The sequence below is a fragment of the Meriones unguiculatus genome, chromosome 8 (assembly GCF_030254825.1).
Source record: "Meriones unguiculatus strain TT.TT164.6M chromosome 8, Bangor_MerUng_6.1, whole genome shotgun sequence".
NCBI classification, from domain to species: domain Eukaryota; kingdom Metazoa; phylum Chordata; class Mammalia; order Rodentia; family Muridae; genus Meriones; species Meriones unguiculatus.
The window spans coordinates 72861489-72873694 of record NC_083356.1 but is presented as its reverse complement, the minus strand read 5'-3'; the positions used below and the strand labels follow the sequence as shown (position 1 = coordinate 72873694).

The 12206-nt window shown below is 42.8% G+C and overlaps 1 protein-coding gene across 4 annotated transcripts in view; it reads right to left on the bottom strand.

Moving 5' to 3' along the window:
- Nup188 (nucleoporin 188) overlaps positions 1-12206 on the bottom strand; it is a 55321-nt gene that overhangs the window by 22956 nt on the left and 20159 nt on the right. For all 4 annotated transcript variants that reach the window (XM_060389862.1, XM_060389864.1, XM_060389863.1 and 1 more), the window contains exons 9-15: positions 11602-11813; positions 10409-10523; positions 9695-9895; positions 8618-8707; positions 4752-4817; positions 3204-3323; positions 2584-2710 (exon numbers count right to left, since the gene is read on the bottom strand). In XM_060389862.1, the coding sequence (XP_060245845.1) occupies positions 2584-2710; positions 3204-3323; positions 4752-4817; positions 8618-8707; positions 9695-9895; positions 10409-10523; positions 11602-11813 (931 nt within the window). The remainder of the gene's footprint in view (positions 1-2583; positions 2711-3203; positions 3324-4751; positions 4818-8617; positions 8708-9694; positions 9896-10408; positions 10524-11601; positions 11814-12206) is intronic.

The window sequence follows — 12206 nt, the reverse complement described above, 5'->3', positions numbered from 1 at the left end:
AATCTAACAGGTGTCTGTGGCTTACTACGTGTGACAGCAGGTTAGATAATCATAGGGCTAATAATAAACATTACATAGCCCAACACCCATTTTATTTTTAATTTACTACAACATGGATGTAATAAGGCACCCTTTAGTCCCCTTACTCATTTAGGAGGCTGAAGCAGGTAGCTTCCTCACGGTGAAAACTAGTTTCGGCTATAAAATAAGACCTAGCTTCAAAATTACATGCACAAATAAGTTTGTGCTATTGTAACTGGCTTATTTCTCTTAAGAAGCTCCTTCAGGGTTTACACATGTTGTAGTCAACATCAGACTACATGCTAGTACATGTGCTACTGATGAGGCGTCCTCTAGGACAAAATTTTCTCTTTTCACATGAAATAATATCCCACTTTACGCAAACAGCACATGTTCATTTATCTCTCAAGCATACATTCCAAACCTTTTATTTTTACTTAACCATCTCGCGCTGAGAATTGTGTTTACTGAAAATGAAACACTAGTCCCGAAGAGTCCATATATCCAATGCAGTATTACTTGTAATGGCAAAACACTGCTGCAGAACCATAGGTGAGCCTGAGAGCTGCTGGTTCTTGTAGATGATCGTAGCAGAGGACATATAACCAAGACAAGCCATACAGAGGCTGGTTTATCATCCTGTCTGCATTGTACTGTGAGGTGTAGCTATCCTCTGGAAAAGCAGCATACCTGTCTAGTCAACAAGTCATCTCTCTAGTGCCAGATAGGTTTATAGAGCACATGAGCTTTAATTTTTTGTTTGTTTGTTTTGCTTTCTTTTTTGAGACAGGGTTTCACTGTGTAAAAGTCCTGGCTGTCCTGGAACTCCCTCTGTAAGAGCAGGCTGACCTTGAATTCAGAGATCTGCCTGCCTCTGGCTTCTGAGTACTGGGATTAAAGGCACGTGCCACCACTCCCAGCCTTATCTTTAAATATTTTAAGGTAATACCTAAAGACCACCATTTTGACTAACCTCTATGGAATAGTCTAAAACCAAGAACTAAACTGCCAAAATAACGTTTGAGTTTTTCCAAGTTCTAGCCTTGCACATTGCTATACAAGCTGTTTTTGCCCTAGCTACTTGCTGGATGCCAAGAGAAGGAGGTGGGATGCTCACTGGGTTGGTAAAAGGCAGGGAGACTATGTATAATTCCTATGGATGAAGGGTGTGCCCCAATACAGGACAAGACATAACACTATTTCAGCAACTGCTGTAGCTGTCCCTGCAGAATAATCCTGGAAAATGTATACAAACACACACACACACACACACACACACACACACACACACACACACACCTGGGATTGCAGAATTATGAACTGCTCCCATGTCCTCTTTCTGGGACCCCTCATCAGGGTTTTTGGGACATATCCAGACGTCAGGACCCTGGATTAACGGAAAGTTCTTTCTGACTACTCACATTTGTATCTTGCTTTATAAAGACTGTTAGGTTAGCTAGCTACTGTCTTGTCAACTTGGTACAAGCTAGAGTTAGCTGGGAAGAAAGAATCTCAATTGGGAAAATATATCACCAGACTGACCTGTAGGTAAGTCTGTAGGGCATTTTCTTGACTAATAATTGCTGTGGAAGGACCCAGCCCACTGTGGGTGATGTTAGCCCTGGGAGATGGCCCTGAAAGCCCTGAACAGTATAAGCAGCCTGAGCAAGCCATGAGGAGCAAACCAGTAAGCACAGTTCCTCCATGGCCTCTGCCTCAGCTCCTGCCCTGACTTCCTTTGATGATGAACTATGGCATGGAATTGTAAGATGAAATAAGTCCTTTTGTCTCCAAGTTACTTTTTGTTTATCACAACAAAAACTGCTAGGACAATTAATAAAACAAAAGTCCCCAATGAACTCTAAACATTCCTTACACAAAGAAATGTCAAATATGAGTGAGAGTAGAGGAAAATAAGCAAAAGGACATATACAAATACTTCAATGATCATGATGGACAGACCTCCTTACCTTGTTACAGCAAAACAATAATAAACACAGTAAGAGAGTCCAGTGATACATACACATTAGTTAAAGAAGAGAGATAAGTTCAAGGCCAGCCTGGTCTACAGAGTGAGTTCCAGGACAACCAGAGCTGTCACACAGAGAAACTTTGTCTTAAAACCTTCCTCCCCCCCCCCAAAAAAAAAAAAAAACAGAGAGAGACACAGACAGACGGACAGAATATGGTATACATGATCATAATCCTAGCACCTAGAAGATGGGGTAGGAAAATCATGTATTCCAGGTCAGCCTGGGCTAGTAACAAAAAAGATGCTCTCAAAACAAACAATAACAACAACAAAAATAAATAAATAAATAGATAAATAAATAGATGAATGAATAAATAAATACAGAAGAAGGGAAGAGAAAGCAAGCAGGAGGAAGCACTATTGAATCGTGGAGCACTTGTCTACAGCATACCAGGGCCCAGATGTGATGCTCAGCACTACAAGCTGATGCTCTTTTTCAATGAATCCACAAGCAGTGAGAACAGGATCAGCCAATATTAGGTCTAACTAGATTCCTTTAAAAAGGGATACTGCAGAGCATCTCTGCTTACCTAGAGGGTAAAGGAGTTTGGGGGTTTGTCTTCGCCAAAGAGTTCCATCTTCATGAGAGAGCACATCATGAGGCTTGTGCTTATGAAGTTCATTGTAAAATGACATTTTATCCAGGAAACTATACACCTGCCAACACCCAGAAGAAAGACAGTTACACGTTCACAAATGGGACACACAAAGGGTCCCATGCTCACTCTTTAAGTCAGACTGCACATGCTGGTCTGCTAAACTTCTTCCAGACCCCTTACTCCAAATACATGTAGTTGGCTCTCTCTGCTCGCCTCTCCTTTCTCACCTACCACCCTCTTCAATCAAATCCATGGCCTTGCAGACATTGGAAAGGCACATCTTCACCAATACCATTCATTCCTTGAATCCACTGTTCTCTCCTAAGCAGGTATCAGGCAACTTTACACTTCCTCTCATAGCACTTAGCAAAAGGATTCTTATGTCCAGAAACAGATCTGAAGTGACACCAGTCAAGAGCATCTTTCATTTGATTACAGACAACTTCTTGTCCTGGCAGTGGACCTCCAATGTAGAGTGCACACAGGAGTGCCAGTGAAACCTCAGCGAGCCTCCTCCCACTTCCCTTTAGAAATCTAACCAGATCACTCACCTTTTTGGCAGTGGACTTCCCTGACACAAGGGCTCGGAGCAATTGCAAAAGTGGAGAAAGGAGATGAGGAAACATCCCACACACACTGTCCAGAATGATCCCAAGACCAGAAGTTGGTTCCTAAGGTGGAAAAGAAGTCATCTGTCTTCATAAGTACTTAGCAAAGCTAAGAAAATCTAGAAAAGCTGCAGAGATGACTCGGCAATTAAGAAAACTGATTGCCGCAGCCGCAGCCGGCTGTGGTGGTGCACTTTTTTTAAACCCAGCACTTGGAGGCATGGAGTTCAACACCAGTCTGGGGTACAACTGGTACCCCAGACAAAGTGAGTTCAGGATAGCCAGGGCTATTACACAGAGAAATCCTGTCTCCCCCATAAAGAAAAGGAAAGAAAGAAAGGAAAGGAAGGGAAGGAGGGAGGGAAGAAAGAAGAAAAGAAGGGAAGGAAGGAAGGAAGGAAGGAAGGAAGGAAGGAAGGAAGGGAGGGAGGGAGGGAGGGAGGGAGGGAGGGAGGGAGGGAGGAAGGGAGGAAGGAAGAAGGAAGGAAGGAAGGAAGGAAGGGAGGAAGGAAAACTGATTGCTCTACCAGAGGACCCAGCTTCTGTATGGCAGCTCCCAGCTGGCTGTAACTCCCATCTCAGTGTCCAACATCCTCTCCCGTCCTCTAAGGGCACTACATGCATATGGTGCACAGACATAACATCCATACATATAAAATACAAATAAAGATAATTTTTTCTTTTCTGTTTCTGGTTTTTTGAGACAGGGTTTTTCCATATAGCCCTGGCTGTCCTGGAACTCACTCTGTAAACCAGCCTGGCCACCCAAGTGCTGGAATTATAGGTGTGTATCACTACTGCCTGGCAAAATAAAACCTAGAAATATCCTTTCCTTTTCATAGGCACAAATAACACTTTGTTAATAATTTAAGATGTTCATATTTCATTGAAAAAAGATATAAAAGTATTCATGAAAAGAGAATGCCTGTCTATCCAGTGTCCTCCTGGTCACCCTTTCTACAGGCAGACAACATAATTCCTTCCATTATGCTTCTATTAAACTGAGAAATACTCCAAATCAGGCCAATGCTTAGCCAGCATACAAGCAACAGATCCCAATCTAAAACAGCTTGTGACAGCTTCTCACAGGAGTCTGTGGGCCTCCGCAGAAGTCTGTAGCATCTCCGGAAGGAGGGAAAAGCTATGTAAGCTTTCAGTCCAGCTGGGATACAAAGGAAAAGAGACTGACCAGCTGGACCGCGAACTCTAAATGCTAATCCTAAAACCTCTCACAAATGTTTGATCATTTTCTTTGCTCTAGAGCAAGCAATTTTCAGTCTCAAAGGACCCTTTCACAGGAGTCTCCTAAGACACCCAAAACATGGCTATTTATATTATGATTTATAACAACAGGAAAATTACAGTTATGAAGTAGCAACAAAGTAATTTTTATGGGGTCACCACAACATGAGGAACTGTATGAAAGGCCCACTGCACGAAGAACCACTGCTCTAGACAATGTCATAGCATGAGCCCCTCCAACATACTTACTGTCCCCCAGAACAGCTCTGGAAGAGAAGGGTCTGCCAGGACTTCACATGCTGTGTCAATTACATCCTGTGAAGAGAAGGAAATGGTTTGTCTTCCATGCATGGACTAGTTTACCTACTGTGTCATATTACCATGATACCAACAAACATGTTGCACAGCATGTCAAGAACTCTGCTTTTCAGTTACGGCACAATGCTGCAAGGCTGTGGTCCTAGCACGACTTGAGAGGATGAGGCATGCACATCTTATCTACACACAAATTCACCTTCCTTTTCTTTTTCTCTGTATAGTCCTGGTTGGCCTGCAACACACTATGTAAACCAGGCTGGCCTAAAATTCACAGAGATCTGCCTGCCTCTACTTTCCGGGTGCTAAGATTAAAGACGTATAACACAATGCTGGCCTATCAAATTCAACATCTTGATGTGTAAATGCATTATTTGTAGAATGGAACTAAAAAATAAAAGCTGGTAATACTGTGTTTCGGCACACCCTGTCTCAAAAAGAAAATGATACTGTTGTTATGCTTATGTGGCTCAAGCTCTTAGGTAGAACAAAATTTAATTTATTGTGTCCTCAGTAAATAGTTCACAGCTAGGCACACTTGGCATCTATCAATTGCTTATAGAATACATAAGAAATACACAGAGAGAGAGAGACAGAGATGATAGATAGATAGATAGATAGATGGATGGATGGATGGATGGATGGATGGATGGAGAGTGAGAGAGAGTGAGAGAATATGAATCATAAGTGCATAGGAGTCCACGGAGGGCAAAAGAGGGCATCAGATCCCATGGAAATAAAGGTACAGGCAGTTGTGAGCTACCATGTGGGTGCTAGAAACCAAACTCAGGTCCTTTGTAAGAACAGCAAATGCTTTTGACTGCTGAGCCACATTTCTAGCCCTAGAATATTTTCTTCCTTCCTTCCTTCCTTCCTTCCTTCCTTCCTTCCTTCCTTCCTTCCTTCCTTCCTTCCTTCCTTCCTTGCTTCTTTCCTTCCTTCCTTCTTTTGTCTTCAAAACAGGTTTTCTCTGTGCAGGCATGGCTGTCTGGGAGCTCACTCTGTAGGCCCTGCTGGCCTCAAACTCACAGAGATCAGCCTGTGTCTGCCTCTTAAGTGCTGGGATTAAAGTCATGCGGCCCAATACCCAGCTCTTCTCTCCCCCCGCACCCTCCCACACAAGCAGGGTCTCACTATGTAGCCCTGGTTGTCCTGGAACTCACTATATAAACCGAGCTGGCCTTAAACTCATACAGACCCTCCTGCCTCTGTCTCCTGTTGTAGCATCAAAGGTGTGCACCACCATGACTTGTAGAGAACACCTCTTGTGTACTGTATGGAAGCATCACCTGACAATTAAAGCTGGTGGCCTATTAACTGAGGCAGGAAATAGGAGGGGCAGTTCTGGGAGAAAGACAGGAACCCTGAGATAGTGTCAGAGGTGGGAGATTCACCCCTTACACTGAGGAAGACAGACATGAAACTGAGGAGAGGTAACCAGCCATGTGGCACATAAAGAATAGAATAAAGGGGTAAAATAAGTTATGAGTTGGGAATGAGCCAAACCTTATGGCTTGGGCATTTATTCATAAATATTAAAGAGTCATTATTTCAGAACTAGGGCTCAGGTAGATAAACCCACAGACACGACGACTAGCTGAACATTTTCTTTCTATCCATGTGCCAGGTCTTCCTGATCAATCTTAAAGTGTAAGATAAAAGCTGAGGTTACAAGAACTTTACCACTTTTAATTGACACCAATCTCATCTTCATCAATTTATAAAATATTAATAATTAACTATGAAGCCAGGCAGTGGTGGCACACGCCTTTAGTCCCAGCACTCAGGAGGCAGAGGCAGGTGAATCTGAGCTGGAGGCCAGCTTGGTCTACAGAGTGAGTTCCAGGACAGCCATGTCTACATAGAAAACCCTGTTTTGAAAAACCAAAACAAAACAAAACAAAAAAGCTTAAGGAGCCAGTCATAGATGGAACTCATTAAGGAAAACACTACTCTGAAAGCCTGACAACAGGTTATGAACAATAGAATCCATGTAACGGTGGAAGCAAGGCTGACTCTGAAAAGCTGCAGCCCACACTCAAGCAATTGCTCATGTGCATAATGTGCATGCATGAATACATACACCATATATCTACATATAATAAAATTTATAAAAAATAAAAAATTTAAAAGTAGGGATAAAGCCAGACACAGTGTGCACACCTATATTGTTAGTACTCAGTACTGCTCTCTGGATCCCTTGAACCCTGGAGCTCACGTCCAGCTCATGCAACACAGTGACTAGGTTAGGTGGTAGACACCTAATCCCAACACTCAGGAGGCAGAGTTCAAAGCCAGACTGCTCAACAAACCAAGTTCCAGATCAGCCAAGGCTATACAGTGAGACCCTGTTTCAAAACAAAACAACAAAACAGCAAAATACATACACAAGCAGGCAGCATGCAGCTTGCCTGTCAGTGGGTCTCAAATTGTCAGGCCGCACATCCAAAGACTCAGCCAACCTCAAACCAAAACCATTTGAGAAAAGTGTCTGCAACACATGGCAGGTTGAGACCAGTCTGGGCTACCTAGGCCCAGGCCCACCTGACTATAAAATGAGACTATATCTCAAAATACAAAATAAGACAGGACAAAAAATTATGCATTTTTTTCTCTATCATTATTCCCTGAATATGACAGCATAACTATTATTTGCATACTAGGTATTATCAGTAACCCAGAGATGATTTAAGTATACAGAACAACATGTACAAGTTTCATATGAACACTGACATTAATACATGAGAAGTGGGCATCAGTAGATTTCAGGACTCTTTGTAGTTCCTGCACTTAATTAGTGATGGATACCAAAACATAATTACTGGAGGATGTTTTGTGCACTGTGTATTCAAATGCTGATTTCTATTCTCCAACACCTTCTAATTGGTTAAATATAGAGTTGAACAGCCAATAGCTGGGCAGAAGAAGAAAAGGCTGGACTTGTGGGCCCAGAGAGAGAGAGAGAGAGAGAGAGAGAGAGAGAGAGAGACAGACACAGAGAGAGAAGGGGGAGAAGGGGATGTTCCAAGTAGAGGCCATGAGTCACTATGAGGATACGGATGAAGAAGGAAGTACCAGAGCTAGACTAAGATGGCAGGTAATGGGGCTACATGGCTAGGAAGTGGGCCTAGGCAGTATTGTTGGGTTAGAATAGTTGAGTATCTGTCCAGCTATGTGCCATAAGCTTTTAATAAGTTAAAAGGTCTCTATGTCATTATTCAGAGCAAGGGTGGGCATAGAAAGCCCGTACTTTTACACATCATCATATATACCATGATTTCAATACTGAATTACATTAGAATGAGAGTATATATGTATCTATGTATGAAATGGGAAGGACACATCCAACTGCCAATGGAATATTTTGTGTGTGTGTGTGTGTGTGTGTGTGTGTGTATGCCTGTGTGTGCACATGCGCATGTGTGTATCATGATATAATCCCATCCTGTGTGACAGGACTATATCCTTTTTATTGCTTTCTGGGTTTGTTACAATTTACATCTCATTAATATGATAATAAATGAAAACAAGCCAGGTGGCTTGATTAAAGGTGGCACACCTTTACTCCTAGCGTTGGGGAGGCAGAGGCAGATGGATGTCTTGAATAGACCAGGGGCCAGCCTGGTCACAGAGCAAGTTCTAGTACAGCCAGGGCTACACAGAGAAACCCTGTCTTGAAAAAAGAAAAAAAAAAAAAACATCAATAAACAAACAGCAAGGAACAAACCTGAGGGTGCTGTGAAGTGACTGGAGTATAAATGGGAGGCAGTCAGACAGTCTAAGGAAAGCCATGTACTGACCTGCTGATTGCCCAGTGTGTGTAGCTCCAGTGAGGTCAGAGCAAAGGAGAGGAGGCCATAGACACACATGCAGGCGGTGCTCGTGGTACACTGGAATGACAAAGCAGTAAATGACTAAGTCTGAAAAATACAACCCTCTCTTCAAGACCTGAAACCAACCCAAAAGGATTCTTCTACTCGGTAGGGTAAAACCCAATGATTACAACCAACAAGTCTGTTTTCTTTTCTTCTGGATTAATTCCAAGGCCCCACATATGTGAGGTAGACAGCTGACCAGCCAGCTCCTGACATTCCACTTTAGCACATAAGTGAGCTGAATAAATAAACCAAGTGAACTCCACTTGAGCCTTAATTAAGACTCAGAAGAGTTTCTCACTCATTGTTACTACTGAGCAAGTTCCCAATCAGATGTTCCCTAGTCGTCCTCTAAAGCCGTGTTCTTAACCTTCCTAATGCTTCGACCCTTTAATGCAGTTCCTCACGTTGTGGTGACTCCCCAACCATAAAATTTTCATTACTCCTTCATAACTGTAATTTTGCTACTGTTATGAATGATACTGCAAATATCTGTTTTCAGATGGTCTTAAGTGACTCTGTGAAAGGGTTGTTAGATCCCTAAAGGAGTCAAGACCCACAGGTTGAGAACCATGCTCTAGAGCAAGAGTCAGACTTACCGGTTTAACTTCTGTTTACCACTTACTTGTTATTATTGCTTGGGTCAAATTACATCTTCCTGAGTCTCAGTTTTCTAATGTGAAAGTCAGGTGGTACTCCAACACAGAGCTGTCTTATCAAGACTGAGTATGATACCACCAGGGAGTGCTAAGAAAGCTGTCTGACCACCTTACCAAAGCCAGCGAAAACATTATCACAAAGCTGGCACACTGGCACATGCCTGTGAGTTCAGCCCTTGAGAGGCTAGGGCAGGAGGACCAAGACTTCAAGGCAAGCCAGGGCTACTTACTGAGATCCTACCTCAATAGAGAATAAAAATCACAATGACCATGTCACTACCACCCTTCTCCTTGTTCTACAGGCCTGCCCTCCTCATGCTCAACTACCAACTTAAAGACTTACATCATTTCCCCCACTAGCAAGAGACCGAAGCAGTCGAGTCAAGTACTGAAACACGTTCAGCTGGATGGCTGTGCCGCCTATCTTCCGGACCACACTGCTAGTCTCTTCTGGGTTCAGTGTATGACGGAGGAGAGCCCAGGCCAAAAGCACAGGGGCATGATGTGGAATGTCACCCAAGGTCAACATCACACGGTCCATATCCTATGTAAGGAAAGGTCCAGCTTCAGCCAGGCAGGTCATCATGCAGCAAGCCTCTCAACTAGAGACCCTCTGTCCCCCACACCAGCACTGCACAACCCTTCACTCCAACCACCCTATTCTTACTGTCACCCACAATTTCTACTGATTTTACATAATCTTAGTTTAAAACTATGAAATACACGTTCAATTAGAGACTTTAGAGATGTTATTGGCCTGATTCTTCTTAAACAGTTCATAAACTCTCATTTTTTGTCTTTCTCACTCAGTGTTTATCCCTTTTTCTTTTTTCCACAAAATCCACAAATGCCCATAACCTCAAGGGTTTTGTCCTTGGACCACCTCTGTTAGTGACTCTCGTCCCTATTGCAGATTCTATTACCATCTCCCCGCAAAAAGACTTCTCCCAGACCTAATTAAAAACACAGAACTGACAATTCTGTGCATCAGGGTGGTCAGTGCTTAAAAACTAACTTTAAACCACCTGAGCAAAGGAAAAGGCTCTTCCAAGGTCACCTGACAAATAAGCCCATCTTGAGCAAACTGGTGCAGCTCTCTCCTGTCATCCAGGGCACACTTGTGCAAGGACTCAATATCCATGCCTTCCACCAGGACGAGGGCACTGAAGTACCTGGAGAGGAGACCCATGCCACAGTTTTATTCATGTTGTTCTGAGTTGTTTTGAAACTAACGGAAGATAGAAGGCACCTGCTAATAATAGCTATTAATGAGTATTTTCACATTCTTTGTTTCCCTGTGCTTTTGAATACAGACGTTCGGTTTTGCGGGGTGAGGACAAACCGAGGACCTGTGAGCCAAGCATGCACTCCACCACAGAGGCTGTATCTCAGATCCTTCGACTGTACTTTATGCTCCTGTTTCCAGCACATTTCAGTTTCGAGGACTTGACACTGTGCCTATCATTCAGGGCAGCTCAAAACTAACACTGAAGTTTTCCATAGCTATAACCTCACCTGACCCAGCTGTCACTCCTCAAATGTATTTCTTTGTTCACTGGAGAGTATGTCTCACCGTGTGGATGCATCCATGGCCATCAGTACAGAAAATACATTCAAAGACTACAGACAATGACCTCAAAGGAAGCAGAAAATGAGCATCTTGCCCATCGCATCATCATGGTACTTGTAACCTAGCAAGTACTCTTGTTGAATGGGTGAATGACATTCTTCTTACATTAAGAATGTCTTTGCCAGACAGTGGTGGCACTTTTCTTTAATCTACGCACAGGGGAGGCAGAAACAAGTAGATCCCTGAGTTTGAAGCCAGCAGGGTGTACAGAGTGAATTCCAGGACAGCCAGGGCTACACAGAGAAACCCTGTCTCAAAAACCAAACAAAGACTGAATGGCTAACAAGATGGCTCAGCAGCTAAGAGCACTTGCTGCTCTTGCAGATGATCCAGGTCAGTTCCCAGCACCCACATGGTGGCTCACGACCATTTGTAACTCCAACTTCAATGGATTCAATGCCTTCTTCTGGCCTCTGAAGGGACCAGGCAAGCAAACAGTACACATACATACATAAAAGCAAGCACTCATACAAAAGTAAAATAAATAAAGGACAACTTTGAGAGAACAAGTCCCCTTAACTCCAGGCTATATTTCCTGTGTGAACAGGGACATGTCAACAGATCCACCAATTGTCTAAACACTGTACACACTTCATAAACCGCAACTCACTCAAACTTACCCAATTCGATCTACAAAAGGGTCCATGGTTTCATCTACCAGGTGTCTATTGGTCTGTCTACTACCAAACCCTTGTTCCTTGAACATCTTGGTTAGTACCAGCAGGTCACTAGGTGCCATCTCGAAGTATGCATAATAGAGGAAAATAATTTCTAGCAGCATGGACTGTTCCCGGAGGCACTGGAGAAACCATCTAGACACCTGGCGTTCAGTCTGCACCAATATAAAGAAAACAAGAAATACAGTTAGACTAGAAAACAAGTTTAAAAAAATTTTTTTTTAAAGAATAGATTGGGTCTCACTAAGTAGTCATGGCTATCCTAGAACTGGCTATGTAGACAAGGCTGACCTTGAATTTAGGGATATCTTAATTTGCCATCTTAAAAGTGCTGGGATTAAAGGAGTGTACCACCACATCCATTCCCAGAAATGTTATTTTTATTAGATAATATATGCACAATAAACGTTTTTTAAATACAAGAATAAAGTATAAAAATTATGTCTCTACAATTTCCATGGCCAATTCATCTACATTTCTGTACAAAGCAACCAGTCTTCACTTCTGGCCTCCTTTCAGCAATGTGCCAAATATAATAATTTATTCAG